General features: G+C 35.2%; 2 protein-coding genes across 2 annotated transcripts; one reads left to right on the top strand and one right to left on the bottom strand.

Annotated features, from left to right (window-relative positions):
• The first annotated feature begins 3,162 nt into the window (after nt 1-3,162).
• Nucleotides 3,163-7,370, top strand: LOC146565560 (claudin-15-like). Its single transcript, XM_085288774.1, has 5 exons — nt 3,163-3,449; nt 5,706-5,870; nt 6,570-6,651; nt 6,766-6,876; nt 6,972-7,370. Exons 1-5 carry the CDS (start codon nt 3,233-3,235, stop codon nt 7,063-7,065), a joined length of 669 nt encoding a protein of 222 aa, XP_085144900.1. The 5' UTR covers nt 3,163-3,232; the 3' UTR covers nt 7,066-7,370.
• Nucleotides 7,354-15,652, bottom strand: LOC146565561 (thialysine N-epsilon-acetyltransferase-like). Its single transcript, XM_085288776.1, has 6 exons — nt 15,505-15,652; nt 15,293-15,344; nt 12,996-13,079; nt 12,417-12,518; nt 8,881-8,921; nt 7,354-8,712 (listed from the first exon to the last, which is right to left on the bottom strand). Exons 1-6 carry the CDS (start codon nt 15,565-15,567, stop codon nt 8,533-8,535), a joined length of 522 nt encoding a protein of 173 aa, XP_085144902.1. The 5' UTR covers nt 15,568-15,652; the 3' UTR covers nt 7,354-8,532.
• Between the last annotated feature and the right edge of the window lie 371 nt (nt 15,653-16,023).

Consider the following 16,023-nt stretch of genomic DNA (forward strand, 5'->3'; position numbering starts at 1 on the left):
TTTTCTTTTTGATGTTTTAATCAAACCCTACAGCAACAGATTATCAATTATTTTATCTACATTTCTGAAACTCAAATGCTTTTTTCCTGTTGCATTTACCTTGATTAACGCAGGATACGAATAATTGATTTTCCTTCTAATGAAAATCCATGCTTATCCATCCAATTAACCAAACTCGCATGTTTTCGGTCAAGAGGACACCGATGAAGATGAAGAAAAAAAACAAAACACAAAACAGAGAGAGAACATGCAAAAGCTAACAGTTAATGCAGCTTACCATTTATTGAGGACAAGTAACTATCAAAAATGTAAAAAAACAAAACAATTGTTTGTGAACAATTCAATATAAAAGAGAAAGACCAGAAGTACTCAGAGAGTGCAGATCTCCACTAGAGCCGCTCATTGTCTGGGCAGTACTTTTAAGGCAATAGTACTGTATTTGTATCTCAGTTTTTCTTTGTTCTTTATAAACTATTTAACTATGTTACTTTAAAATTTCACAACTGGAACATTCTATTCTTTTGTACAAAATTAAAAACTATGGTATTGAGAAGGTATATTTTAAAAACCGCTGCCATAACTTTCCTTTCTAATTAAGCCTCGTGAAAAGTTCTTGTTTCATCAAAAAACAAAAACAAACAAACAAACAAACAGGTATGTTCTGCTTTTGATTACTTCAACTATGTGATATTTTACAAGATAATTGGAAATTCATGTATTATTAATTGTTGTTCTATCTTGCAATGTAATGCTCCTGAAATGGATTGCGTGTTACCTTAACATGCAAATTTTCCACAATTTTTGCTATAAGTTTTGGAATATACGTATTTCAGAGGCAATTTAACCTTGTACAGAGAAAGAAATTTAAAATCAATCACCCTGTAACTTTAATTTTACATAGCAAATGTTGCTTGACAGGACGATGAACCTACCACTATGTTGGAAGTTTTGTGCTGTCATAAGTTTAGCAATTAATCAACAAACAAGTGCACCCACACGCAGACACACATGCTGTCTGGTTATGGTGATTGCCTGTGGAAAAAAAAAATAATGTGCGAGAGAGAAAGAGAAAGAGAGGGATGGGGAAATGTCGAGTACCGTACTAGTAAAACCAGTACTGATGCAGTTACTTCATCAAATTTCTGCTACCTTCAGCACACAAAACCTGACCGAGGTTTAAATATGCTGCATTGTTAAATGGCTTTTGCTGAATTTACTACATTACCAAACCACATATGAATCATCCTCTAAAATTGAAACAGGGGATATTTTCAAAAGTTTTCTTCAGTTAAGTAATATTTTCAATTATGAAAGTCATTTAAATAGACAATCAAAGAAAATCAGATAGTCTCAAGCGAATTTTGTGCAGAAGCTACTGTTACAGTCACATCTTCTATGCAAAATTTCTTTATAAATGAATTTACTTCCTTACCTACTAGTTTACTTGAAGCAAAGCAAACCGTTTCAGAGCAGATTCATCCATATGTCAGTATATTACTAATAGTAGATGGTGGCTGGCGCGGCTAGCTATGGAGAAGCATGGAACAATCTGTGCAATGCAGCTTATTAATTACAGGTCAATTAATCATTAGATAACCACAATGTACCAGATATAAATCACCACACACCCATACACAAGTCAGAAACAATGACTATGTTTTGATTTTGGCTATATTTAGATGTAAAATAATCATCCAGAAATAAAGTTAAGGAATGTCTCGTTTACACCTTATCAGTAGTTTTGTCATTAACTGAATGGTTGTGCTGCTCCTCATTGACTACTTCTTTATGACATTTATAGATCTCTTCTAGGAACGGTGTGGAATAGGAACCCTGCCTAGAAGCTAACTTGGATTTAAAAACATTGACAGTGAAACAACATTTGGAGCAGAGTTGAAAGCCAGGGGTACAAAAGCGTGGCACATATCCAGTAATTACAGCTGAAACGTGAAAGGGATATGCAACGCTTGCAGTAAATTAACTTGCTATAACTAGGTGAAATTTAACACCTTCACTTAAAATCGTTGAAATAATAAAAATAAAATTGTATCTTGAATTATTTTGTCTTGAATAAGAAAATGAAGGGATTAGAGTTAGGGTTGATTTTAAACATCAAGTCCGGCTACTTGTCTAATTCAGTTCAATTTTCCCTTTAAGCAAAGAGGTCAGTGCGGACACAAGTAAATCAGTATTTAAATTTATAGAGAGGAGGGCAGGGAGATAAAAGATTAACAAAACATTAAAAGTGTAATTCCTCTTCAGTACTGTAAGTATATGACAGTACTTTGAACTATGCTTTTGATTGCTGGCATTAAAAGAGAATTCCCATTTGATAAGATACAGACTTTAAGGGGTGATTTGAAGTTTCTTAGAAACTAAGAATTGCTTGAGTCAAAGATGGTAAACACATCACCATTCATTCTGAGGGACAGTCGGGGAGATTTGCACGTGCAAAAAATTAATTTAAAACAAACATACATTTCATATATATTGTACAGTATAGATAAATTCTGGACTTTTTTACATTTCCATACATTTTTTCTCATGTGTAGACACTAATGAATTACAAGGTTGAGTTGTAGCAGTCAGGCCTTTGTGCAGATTCTTTTAGGTGACAGCTCTGCACTTTTTCAAGCTAATCTTTCAACAGAACAGACATTGTTGGATCGATATGCTGTATCACTTAAAAAAAGTATTTACAAATGTTAGGAATTTAAACAGGTCTTTTTTCCTGCTGCAAAATTGTTAATGTTTAACTAGTGCCGCAAAAAGATACTTTTCTGTCCTTTATAAATCACCTAAGCAGCTTCAAGTGTTTGCTTTACTGTTAATTCAGCATTTCCCCCCTAAGTATTTGCCCATGGAACTTGAAATAGCCTCATTAAAATTGAAAGTTACCAACTCCTCAGAAACAGGACACAGACAGAAAGACAAGATTCAGAGATTAACAAAAAACTGGAACTGCTGGAACATGCTCCTTGTTTACTCACATTTCTATGGCAACTTGCCTACCATGTGTAATGTCATGTATTTTGGGCGGGATTAGCACACTTATATTGTAGCTACAGGCTATAAAGCAATGCGGATATTAGTCCAGGTACTAGTGCATGAGGAAAAAAAATCCTGAGTCAGTTCTCACATTCCCAAAATGTATATCAGATACTGAAGTCGCAACTAGAGCTCCTCCAATTATTATTACTTCTACTAATTATTAATAAAAATTACTGCCAAGATGAACACGCTCATTGAAGTCGTAGCACTTTTTCTAGGTTTTGTTAGTTGGATATTGACTCTTATAACACTAGAAGATCAGCACTGGAGGGAATCCAGTCAAGACGGCAGTGTTATATTAACTTCTAATCTCTATGAGAACCTATGGATGTCTTGTGCAAGTGATTCAACGGGGAACTATAACTGTCGTGACTTTCCATCCCTTTTTGCTCTTCCAGGTAAGTAAAGTTTTAATTTTTTACATAATATTTTTTTCATCTTCCAAAATACGCCGTTTACAATAATTTAATTAGGTAACTAATATAAAAGTACTTGGGATTATATGCATAGCTTGCATATTCTCATATATGTATTTTTATTCTCTTGATGATTTAGCAATTTTTACAATCATACTGAAAGAAATGCTTTAAACTTAATATGAAATAATAATCAAATAATCTTCATAAAAGCCAAAAAAAAAGTACAATATCTGCCACAGGCTGTAATCTGAAGGCGTGACAGAAAAAATAAACAGCATCTGTTCAATCCAAACAATCCTTTTGCCAAATTTCTCATGTAAGTCTATTTTTGTCATGTGTGTAAACGCAATGTTCAAAACCATTTTAGGGTTGGTGGTACTTCACTCCATTACAGAACGAGTAAAACTTGTTTTTCAGAGATAACATGTTCATTTTAGGCAATTTAGTTTAAAACTGTTTGGAAGAGAGTACATTTTGAAGTTAAATGCTTCTTTTATTCATTACCAAATGCTGGGATCCTAAAAGACTAATAATGAATCTGTCTGATTTGCAGACAGGCAAGCAGACTCGACTTAGGGTCATAATGCAACTATGCATCCTCATCACCTATTACCACAGCTGTTACCATCATCCCTTGTAGAGAGAGTGAAATGAGGAGCCAAAGCATGGCTTGAATCCCATCAATAAATAGTTAATAACATTGGCACAGGACTTAAAGCAAATGGCAAAAGGTGACATGTAGCTTTAAATCTATAGACATTGGTAAGCACCTCTCTGTGGCCCCGTAAGTTGGGTAACATTTTGAGTCTTTGAAAAGTTTGAATAGAACTCAGAATAAAGGGAATGTTGAGTGGGTGAGCTGGAATTAATTATTAATTTGTACTTTTTGTAGTATCTTAGCAGGAAAATTTTCTGACACATTGAGGCTCAGTGGCTAACAACTTCAAGATTGTGTGGGAACATAGTTTGGAGATGAACGTTTACGTCTATTTTTCGTTATAAACCCAATAGTGGAAGCTTTTTCTTCATTTCTGGGCTTTCACAGTTGGATAATGATCAGGGTCGCCCTTCCAAATCGATACTGGAAGGAATTTACAGTTGATGGTAATGTTATCTCACCCCATCAACAATGAAAACCTCTGGATGTCCTGCGCAACTGACTCTACAGGCGTTAATTATTGCCGTGATTTCCCATCTTTGCTTGGTATGTGGTCAACACATAAATGTTCTTGTTTTGTTTTTTAGTTTTATTAAGTTAAGTACTTATTAATTAATCAATTAAGGATTCATCTGGCTTAGCTACTCAAGCCCAAGACTTTCCAAGTAAGATTTTATCTGAAACCATCTTAAACTATGTTGTAAAAATCAGCTCTTATAACAGAGGACTTTAAAAAAATCCTTAATAACAAATAATTAAACAGTCTTTACAACGGTAAAAAAGGTTGATCCTTTTTATGAATGTTTTCATCAACATTTTACTTGTTCAGGGTGTGTCAGTTGTTTACTTGTCTGGAAATTTCTACTGTACTAAGTACTGGTGAACAGAGTAACTGCAATAGAAAATCCAGAAAAAAACAAATGCAATAAAAACTTTGACTGAATTATAATTAATCAATGCCCATTTAGCAATTAGCATCTACTTTGGTTTGTATTTCTTAAGTTACTGTTTAAGAATCAAGTTATGCGAAGTGACATATAAATATTCACCATATCAAAGTGATCCAAAGAGAAAGAGTTTTGTAGTACTCAAACAGTTATCAGTCTTGCCTACAATCCTGAGGCACACATTTCTATACTATGTATTCTGGTTGATTGGTACTAAAAAAAGACCCAAGATGGGCTGTACAGCCCGGTCACAAGATCTGCCTAGACCTGAAAGGATAAACATTTCCTGTTCTCTGAAACAACAGATACTTTTACAATTTGCTGACTATTTTATCAGTTGTGAAATGTGGAATAATTTGAAAATATTTGTGGTCTGCCTGAACTTAATCAACTCATATCATTGTGTCTGTCCTGTGAGATTCAAGGTGGAGCCTCTCACTGAAATGTGAAACAAATGAAAATCTGAGGGCAAGAATTTTTTATATGAAGCTTAATAGAAACAAACAAAAAAAGTTTTTTCTAAAGTTCTTACCAACTTACTGCTTAAATCTTTGTTACTTATTTAGATATAACCATACGGTACACAAACGTATAAATCAATATGTTATTCTGTCTTTTATTTGCACACAGGCTACATTCAGGCCTCTCGAGCACTGATGATTGCTTCAATTGTGTTTGGGTCGTTTGGCCTGGTGGCTACGCTTGTAGGAATGAAGTGCTCGAAAATAGGTGGAGAAAACTATGTTCTAAAGGGGAAGATTGCTGCAGTTGGAGGAGTGTTTTTTTTACTGCAAGGTAAAGACTTGGGGGTGGATGAAAGATCTATGAAAAAAAGGAATGAAAAAAAAACTTTCATTTAAAACAAGCATTTTAGTGTTTACATGTGAAATTTTTGCCTGATTATTTGAACCAGACTTACAATTTGAGAAATGCAACCTAGCCTCCATAAAGTCATGTGACAGATTTAAGACAGTTCACACTCCCAAATGAATGTTTGCACAGAACACCTGGTTAAATATAAGCATGCCTGGTTCGATTTCTACTTTTCACAAGACATGCTATCATATCACCATTATATAATGGTTTACTAGTTCAAAAGGTTATCCTTACGCTAACAAACCTGCTGATATAGGACCGTCATTAATAAGAGTTTATGCATTTCAACAGCACTATTGGTTACCCCATTTAAAAAAACAGTGTGTGAACCCAGTTATAGGATCATCTCATTGACCAAAACGTATTTTCCCCTGTATTTGAAAAAGCTATATTTGATATATACATTTTTCATTTAACAACATATTTTTAATTTACATAATTAATATGATTTACTGAACTACAACTTGTAAAGTTTTTAAAAAGGAATATAAAAAATCTTATGCAACATTTAGATAGCATTTTTGTTGCACAACTGGCCTAATGTTTTTAAACTTGACTTTTTTAAAATAAAGATATGTGCACTGCTCTGTGAATTTAACTTGTTTTTGCATTTTGTAGGGCTTTGCACCATGATTGCCGTGTCTTGGTACGCAGCAAACATCACCCAGCAGTTCTTTGACATTCTTTACCAAGGGACAAAGTAAGTCAATATAATCTGCATCAGCTGAAAGCACATAACATAGATTAAAAATTGTTAATATTAAATAAATATCACAATCAAAATGTCATATAAATAAATCTTATTGTCTTGCAGGTATGAGCTTGGAGAGGCGCTTTATATTGGCTGGGCTTCAGGCACGCTTGCCATTTGTGGAGGCTCGTGCCTGCTGTGTTCCTGCGGAATTATGACTGACAGTGAAAAAATGTAACTGTTGCTGAAAAGTTTAATTCGCCAGATATTATACATATAACAGGTGTATAATTAATATAATAAAATTAAACGTGCCTTTTGTATTTTAGACCGTATCCACTCCAACCATCCTCCAGAGGACACGTGCGATCAACTGTGGCACCCTCTCAGTCTGTCAACTATGACAGAAACGCATATGTCTAAGAAGTTAATGTGTAGACGGAAAAGTAAGAATCTTTTCAGAATCTTTCTGAAAGAGACAATGAGTAAAAAAAATAAATCTGGTATCATTTATAGGGGACATAATGAAAACTGTGACAGTATAATATCAATTACGGTCATAGGTTCCAGGACAAAATCTGTTACAGTAAGTAAATTTTGATGCAAAAGTCACACTTCCAACTAAGCACACAGTTGGTATATTTTGTTTTCTAATGGTCCCATACATAATTTATCACAATAACAGGACACGTGTGGTTTCAGCCAGTGCGGTTTTTGTTTGTTTTGGGTTTTTTATTTTTTCTGCAGGAGCCACTTGAGTAAAAAGAATGAAACAATCATAAGCACAGAGTATATTTACATGTCACTTTGTTGATTTTATACATTTCTCAAGATTTTTGCATGGTTTTTTACTATATATTTACCAGTTATTTACCATTTCACAGTAATCGAATGCCCTAAATTATGAGAATGTTAACACGTTTATGATTTCTGCTAGTGATGCTCAGCGGTGTTTAGCACAGGTGACATTGTTGTTGTCATTATTAACTACTTTGCACAGTCAAATAAAAAAGGACATTCACAGAACTTGCTTGCACAGCAGCTTTTCATTTGAATGTTTAAATCAACAACAACAACAAAAAAAAAAAGCTCAGAGCTCAAATCTTGTCATATAACCCACTTAACAACAGTACTTTCTCAGGGCCCACTTTATTCTTTAATGCCCATTTTAGTTTGGTGACACATTGTGTTTTACATTCTCACATAATACAGATTCAACACTTTAAAAATGCCATCTTCCAGGAACAAAAAAAATCACCTTTGGAGTATCTCACAGTTGCAACCTGCTGGAAAGCTGTGATGTCACATCTGGGATTTGGTTTACCCAATGAGAGTCAAGAAACATTTTGCTGATTGGTGATAAATAATTTAAATGTAAGGAAGAGTTTAAAATATAACATTTAAAGCATAAAGTCATGTACAGCACTTTAAAAATTCGCATTCTTAACATTCTTAAAAGCCTCATTCTTAACAGGTTGTTTTAATATCTCTTCCTTTTCATTACTTAATTGGTCACAGTAGCTGCATCACTGTAAGAGTGAAAGTAATACACTGGGTTTTCAGTTCCTCAGAAACGTACATGAAAACATAAAAATGTACCGAACCACTGATTTATGCTACTCAGTGTTTTATTTAGCAGGGGTCTGTGTTTATGGGACTTTGAGCGATACTATTTCAAGTCTATAGAAGAAGAAATCAAAAGGGATAGCCGTATCACATCAAAAATACTAAATTCATATGTATTTCACATCCTTCGCCCCCTGTAAATTAATTTGTTAAATCAAGGACACACACAAGATATAATTAAGGCTGTTTTATGGAGAAAAATACCAAAAACGTTTTATAACAAGCACCATTTTGCACAGAAGGGTAAAGAGCATAGTTTTCTTGTCAATCTTTAGGTGCTTCATTTGCTAAATTGTCCAGGTTCTGTCCATCAAAGCGGATAGCGTGCCAGCCTTCAGTGACAGTGAGGTCCTGAGCTCCTTTAGCAGCATAAAAGTCTCGAGAGGGAGTGTTCCAATTTAGCACAGACAACTGCAGCCGCACACACTGCTTCTTTTTCCCAATCTGAACAAATAAAAAAAATTGTCCTGCTCTTAATCATGCACTATTACCTCGCTATAACACAAAACAGCTGATATTAACCAAAACAGAAGAAAAAAATCAAAAGCGTCCAAATGCAACAAATCAAATTAAAAAAATAGGTTTTCCATACAACAACAAAAACAGTCTTACCTCTGCAACTTTGCTCAATAAGGCTGTACCAATGCCATTTCCTACAGGGGAAACCATTATAAACATGATAAAGTAACAAATACATCTAGATTGAGATATATCTAGATTGAGATTATATATATATATATATATATATATATATATATATATATATATATAAGGGGTGCAACGATATTCGTATCGATATTGAACCGTTCGATACAGTGATTTCGGTTAGGTACGCATATGTATCGAACAATACAACATTTGTAATTTATTTTATCAACTTTCCTTCTGACGATGCTGTCTGTGTTGAGCGCTCAGTGAATCTGCGTTCGACTACTCTGCCTAGGCTGCACTGTCGAGCGCAGATCCACTGATCGCTCCACACAGACAGCATCGTCAGAAGGAAGAGCGCAGGGCAAGCTAGCAAGACAGAAGTTAAGCTCTCCTTGCAACATGGCAAATTGAACCTCTCCCACCCTCATTCAGATCTGGCGTTTGGAACTATTTTGGTTTTCATGTGACGTATGACCCTGAAGGTAAGCGCGTCATGGACTAAAGTAAAACAGTATGTTGGATGTGCCACGCAATGCTCAATTACATGGGTGGGAGCTAGTGTGTTAGCACAGTTAGCTCGTTAACGTGTTGGCCATCTAGCCCCATGCACGGGGCTATCAGGGGTAGCTCGTTAACGGAGATTTGCTGTGTTGTGGCGTTAAGGTCATTTTAACGAGGTTAACCTGAAAGCACTAGTGGGAACACAACGAATATGACTGCACATTTACGCCGACATCATCCTAGTGCAAAGACAAAAACAACAAGCATGCATGCTACAAACTTTACCAGAGTCATTTAGACAGCCGTTAGCACAGGATTCTCCTTATGGGGACCTGATATGTTTAATATGCTGCTGAGAATATAGCCCAGAAGAAGCGGATAGTATAGCTTTTATTTTGGAAAGAGCTATTTCACTGTAATAAACTCTTTTCCAAAGATGAGTGATTCCTCAATCAGATACAGGGCTTGCAATATCGCTAGCCCGACGTCCCGGGGCTAGCGATTTTTCCAGTCGGGCTACCAAAATCTATCTCTGCCCTGCCCGTTGGGCTATTGTAGGAAGGAAAAATATATGTCAATGCTTTTGCATTCTTTCGGAAATGTAGCTGGGTAATTATGTCATTGGCATCGGTGAGCCACTGTCAATATGTGACATATTGAAATCGCGTTTGAATTTGCGCTTGTTTTTTGCTTTCACTTTGCAATCGCGTGAACTGTGTATAGAGAGCGACAGCACTGATTGGTGAGTGATGATAATTTGTGCACCAATTCCTCTGACATCGTCTTATCAATCGTTAGCTTACTATGCAAACATGACAAGTGAAATCTCCCGCAGCAAGCTTAAACATGTGAGAGGTTGATCGCGCAGAGAATCGCTGAGCTTATGTGAGTGCCTGTGTAAAAGCAGCAGGATATATATTTTAGTTCTGCTGAGCCAAATACTGTAAGACGGGTCAGGGTGAAGAAGTGACAGCCAAAGAAAAGCTTACCACAAAACGGAAAAGTTATGACAAATCAGACTATAAGGCAAAAAGAAAGTGCAGCTTTATGGTTTCATGGACAAAAGAATTTCTGTGGATGCAATATGACGAGCTAAATAACCAGGGCTGCACATAAGTGGTCCGCAGGTGCGCATTCGCTGTCACAATAAAAAACACGCACAAGGGTTAGGGTTAAATTTAAAAACTGTACTTTTGAGTTAAAATATATATTTATAATTTTAATAAATGACAAATTAAAAAGGCATGAACATTTTATTTTGTATCGAAAAAATATCGAACCGTGACACCAAAGTATCGAACCGAACCGTGAATTTTGTATCGTTGCACCCCTAATATATAAGTGTGTGTGTGTATATATATATATATATATATATATATATTTATTAGGGCTGAACGATATATCGCATTTGCGATAATATCGCGACATGATCAAGTGCAATTTTCTAACCGCAAAGGCTGCGATTATACTCTGGACATGTCCAAATTCATGGGCTGCATCCTCCTGAGGCCGCATTTGTAGACCGATTACGTCACAGCGACGTGCCGAAGGCTGTCCAAATTACTACCATATCCCAGAATTCATAGCGCGGCCCAGCCAAACTCCAGTTTCCAGCAATGGCGGCCGCTACTAAGTTTTAAAATTACTCATACTAATCTTTCTGGGTCACAAAATAAACTTTTAACATATTTTCAGGCGAGAAAGTAGTTGTGTAAACATCAAATATCTGCTCGGTTTATCAAGATATCCCATATTTGCAAAAGTGCTTCGACGTTTTCAGAGGCGTCTGCTACCCACCAGCTCGACAGCTAGCCGGGAGCTCGAGGGTTACTGATGCGGCCGAGAACGGCACAACTCCCGGCACATCATTTTCAGATCACCGCGGAGTTTCGCTGCTCGGGTTAAACGTAATATATAAGTCACTTAGACAACCTAAAAATGTTATTGTTGGGCTTTTTTCAGTGTTTTGTTTGTTCGTGAGTAAATCGGTTTGGCTGAGATTAAAGTTATTAGATTAGATAAAATAAAACTTTATTAATCCCCCGGGTGGGTTCCTCCTTGGTTTTCACACAGCTGACTAAACGTCAAACAGAAAACTTATTAAACAGAAGTATGAGACAGTCGAGAATTTACGCCAGTGTCTGGTTATATTTTAGATAGCAAGAAGCAGACGGCCGAGTTTATTAAACTCCACCGAGACAGCGGTGACGCTAATCAGAACTAGCCTTCTGATTCAGAAGGCTAGACCGTCCAATTTCACGCCTTTAAATTTTAAAGGCGTGTTTGTGTGTGTGTTTATACAATTGCTATTATGTTTGCACTTTATGTGTAATGTTACTGACTGCAGAGATCAGTAAGATGTGTGTATTTTTTATTTATTAGTTTTATTTATTTAATATTATTTTTTAATTGAATGACTGTCTAGTAGTTCACAGATGTCGAAAAACTGAGTGTGGTAAAGCCACTGATTTTTTTTATGTATATTTCTGCAATCTGCACATTGTACTGACTTTCATTTTAATGTTTACACCAGGGTTCCTTGTCAGCACTTTATGCTCAGATGTTTGTAAGCTAAAAATAAACTATTGTGTATGTTCAAATATACTGTTGTGATTGAAGAAGTTAAATAAAAATGTCAGTCATCAATTCATGCATCACCTCATGTCATCATAACAGAGGTCTGTCTTCCAGGAAAGAACAGTTTAAAATTAATGTAATATAGTATTGGCCATACTATATGATGTATTGCTTGTCTTTGTTTAATAATACAGAAGACAAAGACCTTAAAAAATAATCGCATCGCAATATTGGGGCAAAAAAATCGCAATTAGATTATTTTCCATAATCGTTCAGCCCTAATATATATATATATATATATATATATATATATATATATATATATATATATATATATATATACACACACACACACATACATACATACATACATACACACACATATATATATATATATACACACACAAAAAATATTGTACCTCTGAATTTTGGCATCACATACAGGTCCTCCAAATATACTGCCCGTCCCTTCCATGTACTGTAAGTGTAAAAGTAAAGGGCGTACCCGATAACTGTGAATCCTATATGAACAAAAAGAGGCAAATATTTCAAAGGGAAGTAAACATTACGACAAATATCATGGAAAAACCTCTCTCTTCCTTATACTAAACTACACTTTTATGTGGACTGCTAATGTAAAAGACCGCTATTGCTAATAAGGACTAAAGATATTAAATTTAAACTAAAATAATCTAATGCTGACTGTGCAGCTGTGGTGACGTGAGCTGGGAAGTTCCTAATTACTTAGCAGCATTGCTTTGTCTGAGCAAGGTTTATGTTTGTTTCTAACACGTGAAAGAACAATGCTTATCTTAATTTTAGGAAGAATAGCCTCATGTGCCACTGTTGATTTATGAGGTAACACTTGTTCAGTCACAATTTGTCAGACATGTATATCTAAACAGCAAGGCCAGAAGCCTTTTATTATACTGATAAGATCAAGTGTGGCAGACAAGGAAGACTACAATAAAAACAAAAGGCCATGATTGAACATTTACCCTCATTAGACTTATGCTCTTCTGGTACTTCTGCAACGAGGCATTCAAAGAGGGGGTTCTGGCAGAAACCATCGCGCTCTAACTCTAAATTGCACAAGAAAAAGTTATTCATATAGACATGTTTAATCTCTATTTTAACAGCAATAAAAAGCTCTCAAACAAGAAGAAACATCAAAAACATACATTTGAGAAACTGAATTCTCTTTAAAATTGTCTCTTCATTAATAGTAAGTAGTGACAATAACATTTTCTGAGTAGGAGAAGCATCAGGATCTCTATTAAGCCAGTTGTGAATGACAGTCCTCTACTGTAAATTTTTCCAAAGGTATTAGCAGGCTTTTACTTAAAAGGATGCTTTTGTGTCAAGCTTGGGATCACAGTGTGTCGTCAACTTCTGAGCACAATAGAAAAACACAAGATATCAAAACAATCTGGTTGTATTTGTTTTTTAAAGACACTTAGTAATCCAGCTATCTTTATCTTATAATAAAAGAGAGATTGGATGTATTTCAAAAGAAGCTGCATGACAGTTGATAGGGAAAAGTACACGAAGAATTGCAGTTGACCGTATACACCTATATCTAAGGGACCTAATCCTAATCTTATTCAGTTAATCATTGTTGGACTAATTACCACTCGTTCTCACTGAGCTGCAGTTATTGTTTCAGCTAATAACTGCATCTAATATATGAATTTTATAGTTATATATAAATTCATCCTTCAAGGCAGCACATTTTAAATACCAACTTAACTAAAGGTAAAGAAGCTCATTTCTTTTCTTTTTTTACATTATTTAACAGCAAAAAAAGAAGAAAAAAAAGAATGTTGTACCCATGAATAAATACTGTTTAGTGTGTTATTACATCTTCTAACGAACTAATGTTTTCTGGAAGATTAATTCCAAGTTCAATTCTAAACCTGGAATTCATCAGCTAAAAATACATCAGAACAGGCATCAGGTTTGGTGAAGCCACCATGCTGCCCGGCCATCTTGAATACAGTGACTGGCCAGGAAATTCTTTGAGGCCAGCCTCTGTTTATCAGAGGGAAAGTGTTCTTTTTAGGACACTCTAACCTAACTTTAGCTGGTATAATGTTAGTTTTTTTTGTTTGTTTGTTTGTTTGTTTGTTTTTAGATGTTCACCTGCTGTGGAGGCAAGTTTCAAAATCAAGATATGATGGATCATACCTATAGTTTTTTCATCAGAGAAAGGAAAGAGACACCACTACAGCAGCATCAACTGCTCTACAACTCAACTCTCACTGTCATCGGACAAATGTTTCACTCACTCATTGACTCATCTTAAACTCCTTTCACCAAGTTCTACAACCTTCTCCAGCATAAATAAATGTGGAAACATATTGACAGTTGAGGTAACAACAGAGATGAACTACAGCAGAACTACAGCAAGAGTTGTTTGTCCTACAGCGACCACCATAGCTAGGATTTTTCACTTGAACTGAGCAGCATATGAAAACAACTCAACTGATGAAGTCTGCTATCTATTGACATCTAGTGGTTAGCTGTACCTTTAAAACATTAAATTCTGCCAGGTTCTATGTCATTAATCTCTCTGGCTTCATGAGAAAAGTAAAATGGGACACAGACACTGTGAAAATAATTAAATTCACCCAAGTTATTTGTGCTGGAAAGGTCTGTTTGGAGCTGGGAATGTTTATACCTTATTCCATTTCTTTCATATAACATAAACATGACTTGTGACAGTTACTGTCATTTGCATTATTGTTGTGTGTCCCTAAACTGTTGAGGCAACAAATGAAAATAAAAGTTTTCTCTACAACAATCTCAGAAAACCTTCTTTCATATTCTGCCATAAACAATTTAACTGTTCTCTCTCTTTTTGTTATTTGTGTTGTTTGATGTGTGGACATACTGCAAATCGATTTCCCATTGGGGGCAATGAAGTTACCACTGACTATATAATCATAAAAAGAATAAATACACAACTTTGATATTTATGTTTAATGATTTTAAAGTGCTTACTTTTTAATAGTGGGGTTTATAATGATGATTGAGTATGACAATCTGATTGTTGGGAGTTTAACCCTTGCTAGTTACTTATTAAGTGTAAACATGGCTGCACTCGATTTAAGGACTGTGGTCTGACTGCCAGTCATTATATAACAAAATTATATAACAATGGTTCATCATATTATACATATGCTTTTGCAGTCGGTTTAAAAAGTCATCATTAAAAGTTATACAGAAAAAAACGGTATGCTTTTAGACAAATAAATCTTTACTTTCCGTAACATTTAACTAATGGGAGAATTACCTTCATGCGAAATCTTCACTTGGTCAGGCATCTTTTCATAAATCGCCAAATCCTGAAAAATGCCGTTTTACCGTTATGTCAACTGAGAAACACACTCTGGAGAATTATTAGGAAACAAAATCTAACATTTCAGATATTGAGCTAACGTTTAACAGAGCCCTATCAAAGTACTGCGAAGTGGGAAAAACAGAGATAAGTTAACTATAATTCACCATTATCATCCTCGATATGTCTTTGCAGTCTTCCTTCGCAGCACGCCGTATTTTGAAATTCATGTCTACAGTAATTGCAGAGTTTCAGGGGTTTTTTTTGCCAGTTTTCAGCTCTAAAAAAGCTACGCGGTAAAAAAAAAAAAAAAAAAAGTCTGTACAGGAAGCGGCTACGCCTTGATACTTCCGCCTTCAAAATAAAGGTCAAAATAATTTTGGAACTTTAAAAAATGTATTACTTATTTATTGATTGATTGATTGATTTTTATTATTATTACCGTTTTGTATGCCTTTCGATTTGGATAAGGCAATAAGTCTTTATATGAGCCCCATTTTACAACTACCAACAACAAAATTTCGCACAATTAGGAGCACTTACGTGCATTTAAAATAGTACAAGTACAAAAATATCCGCCTGCTCCTTTTCAAACAAACCGCACACAAAGACAGTAAAAAGTAAACCTCCAAAGTTGCAGTAAGTGTTGAACCACATAAATGAGCAAATTGCTTAAATATGAACAA

Source organism: Mchenga conophoros, linkage group LG10 (genome assembly GCF_057382185.1).
Source record: "Mchenga conophoros isolate Kocher_MC1m ecotype Shallow Benthic linkage group LG10, M_conophoros_male_GT1.1, whole genome shotgun sequence".
NCBI lineage: Eukaryota > Metazoa > Chordata > Actinopteri > Cichliformes > Cichlidae > Mchenga > Mchenga conophoros.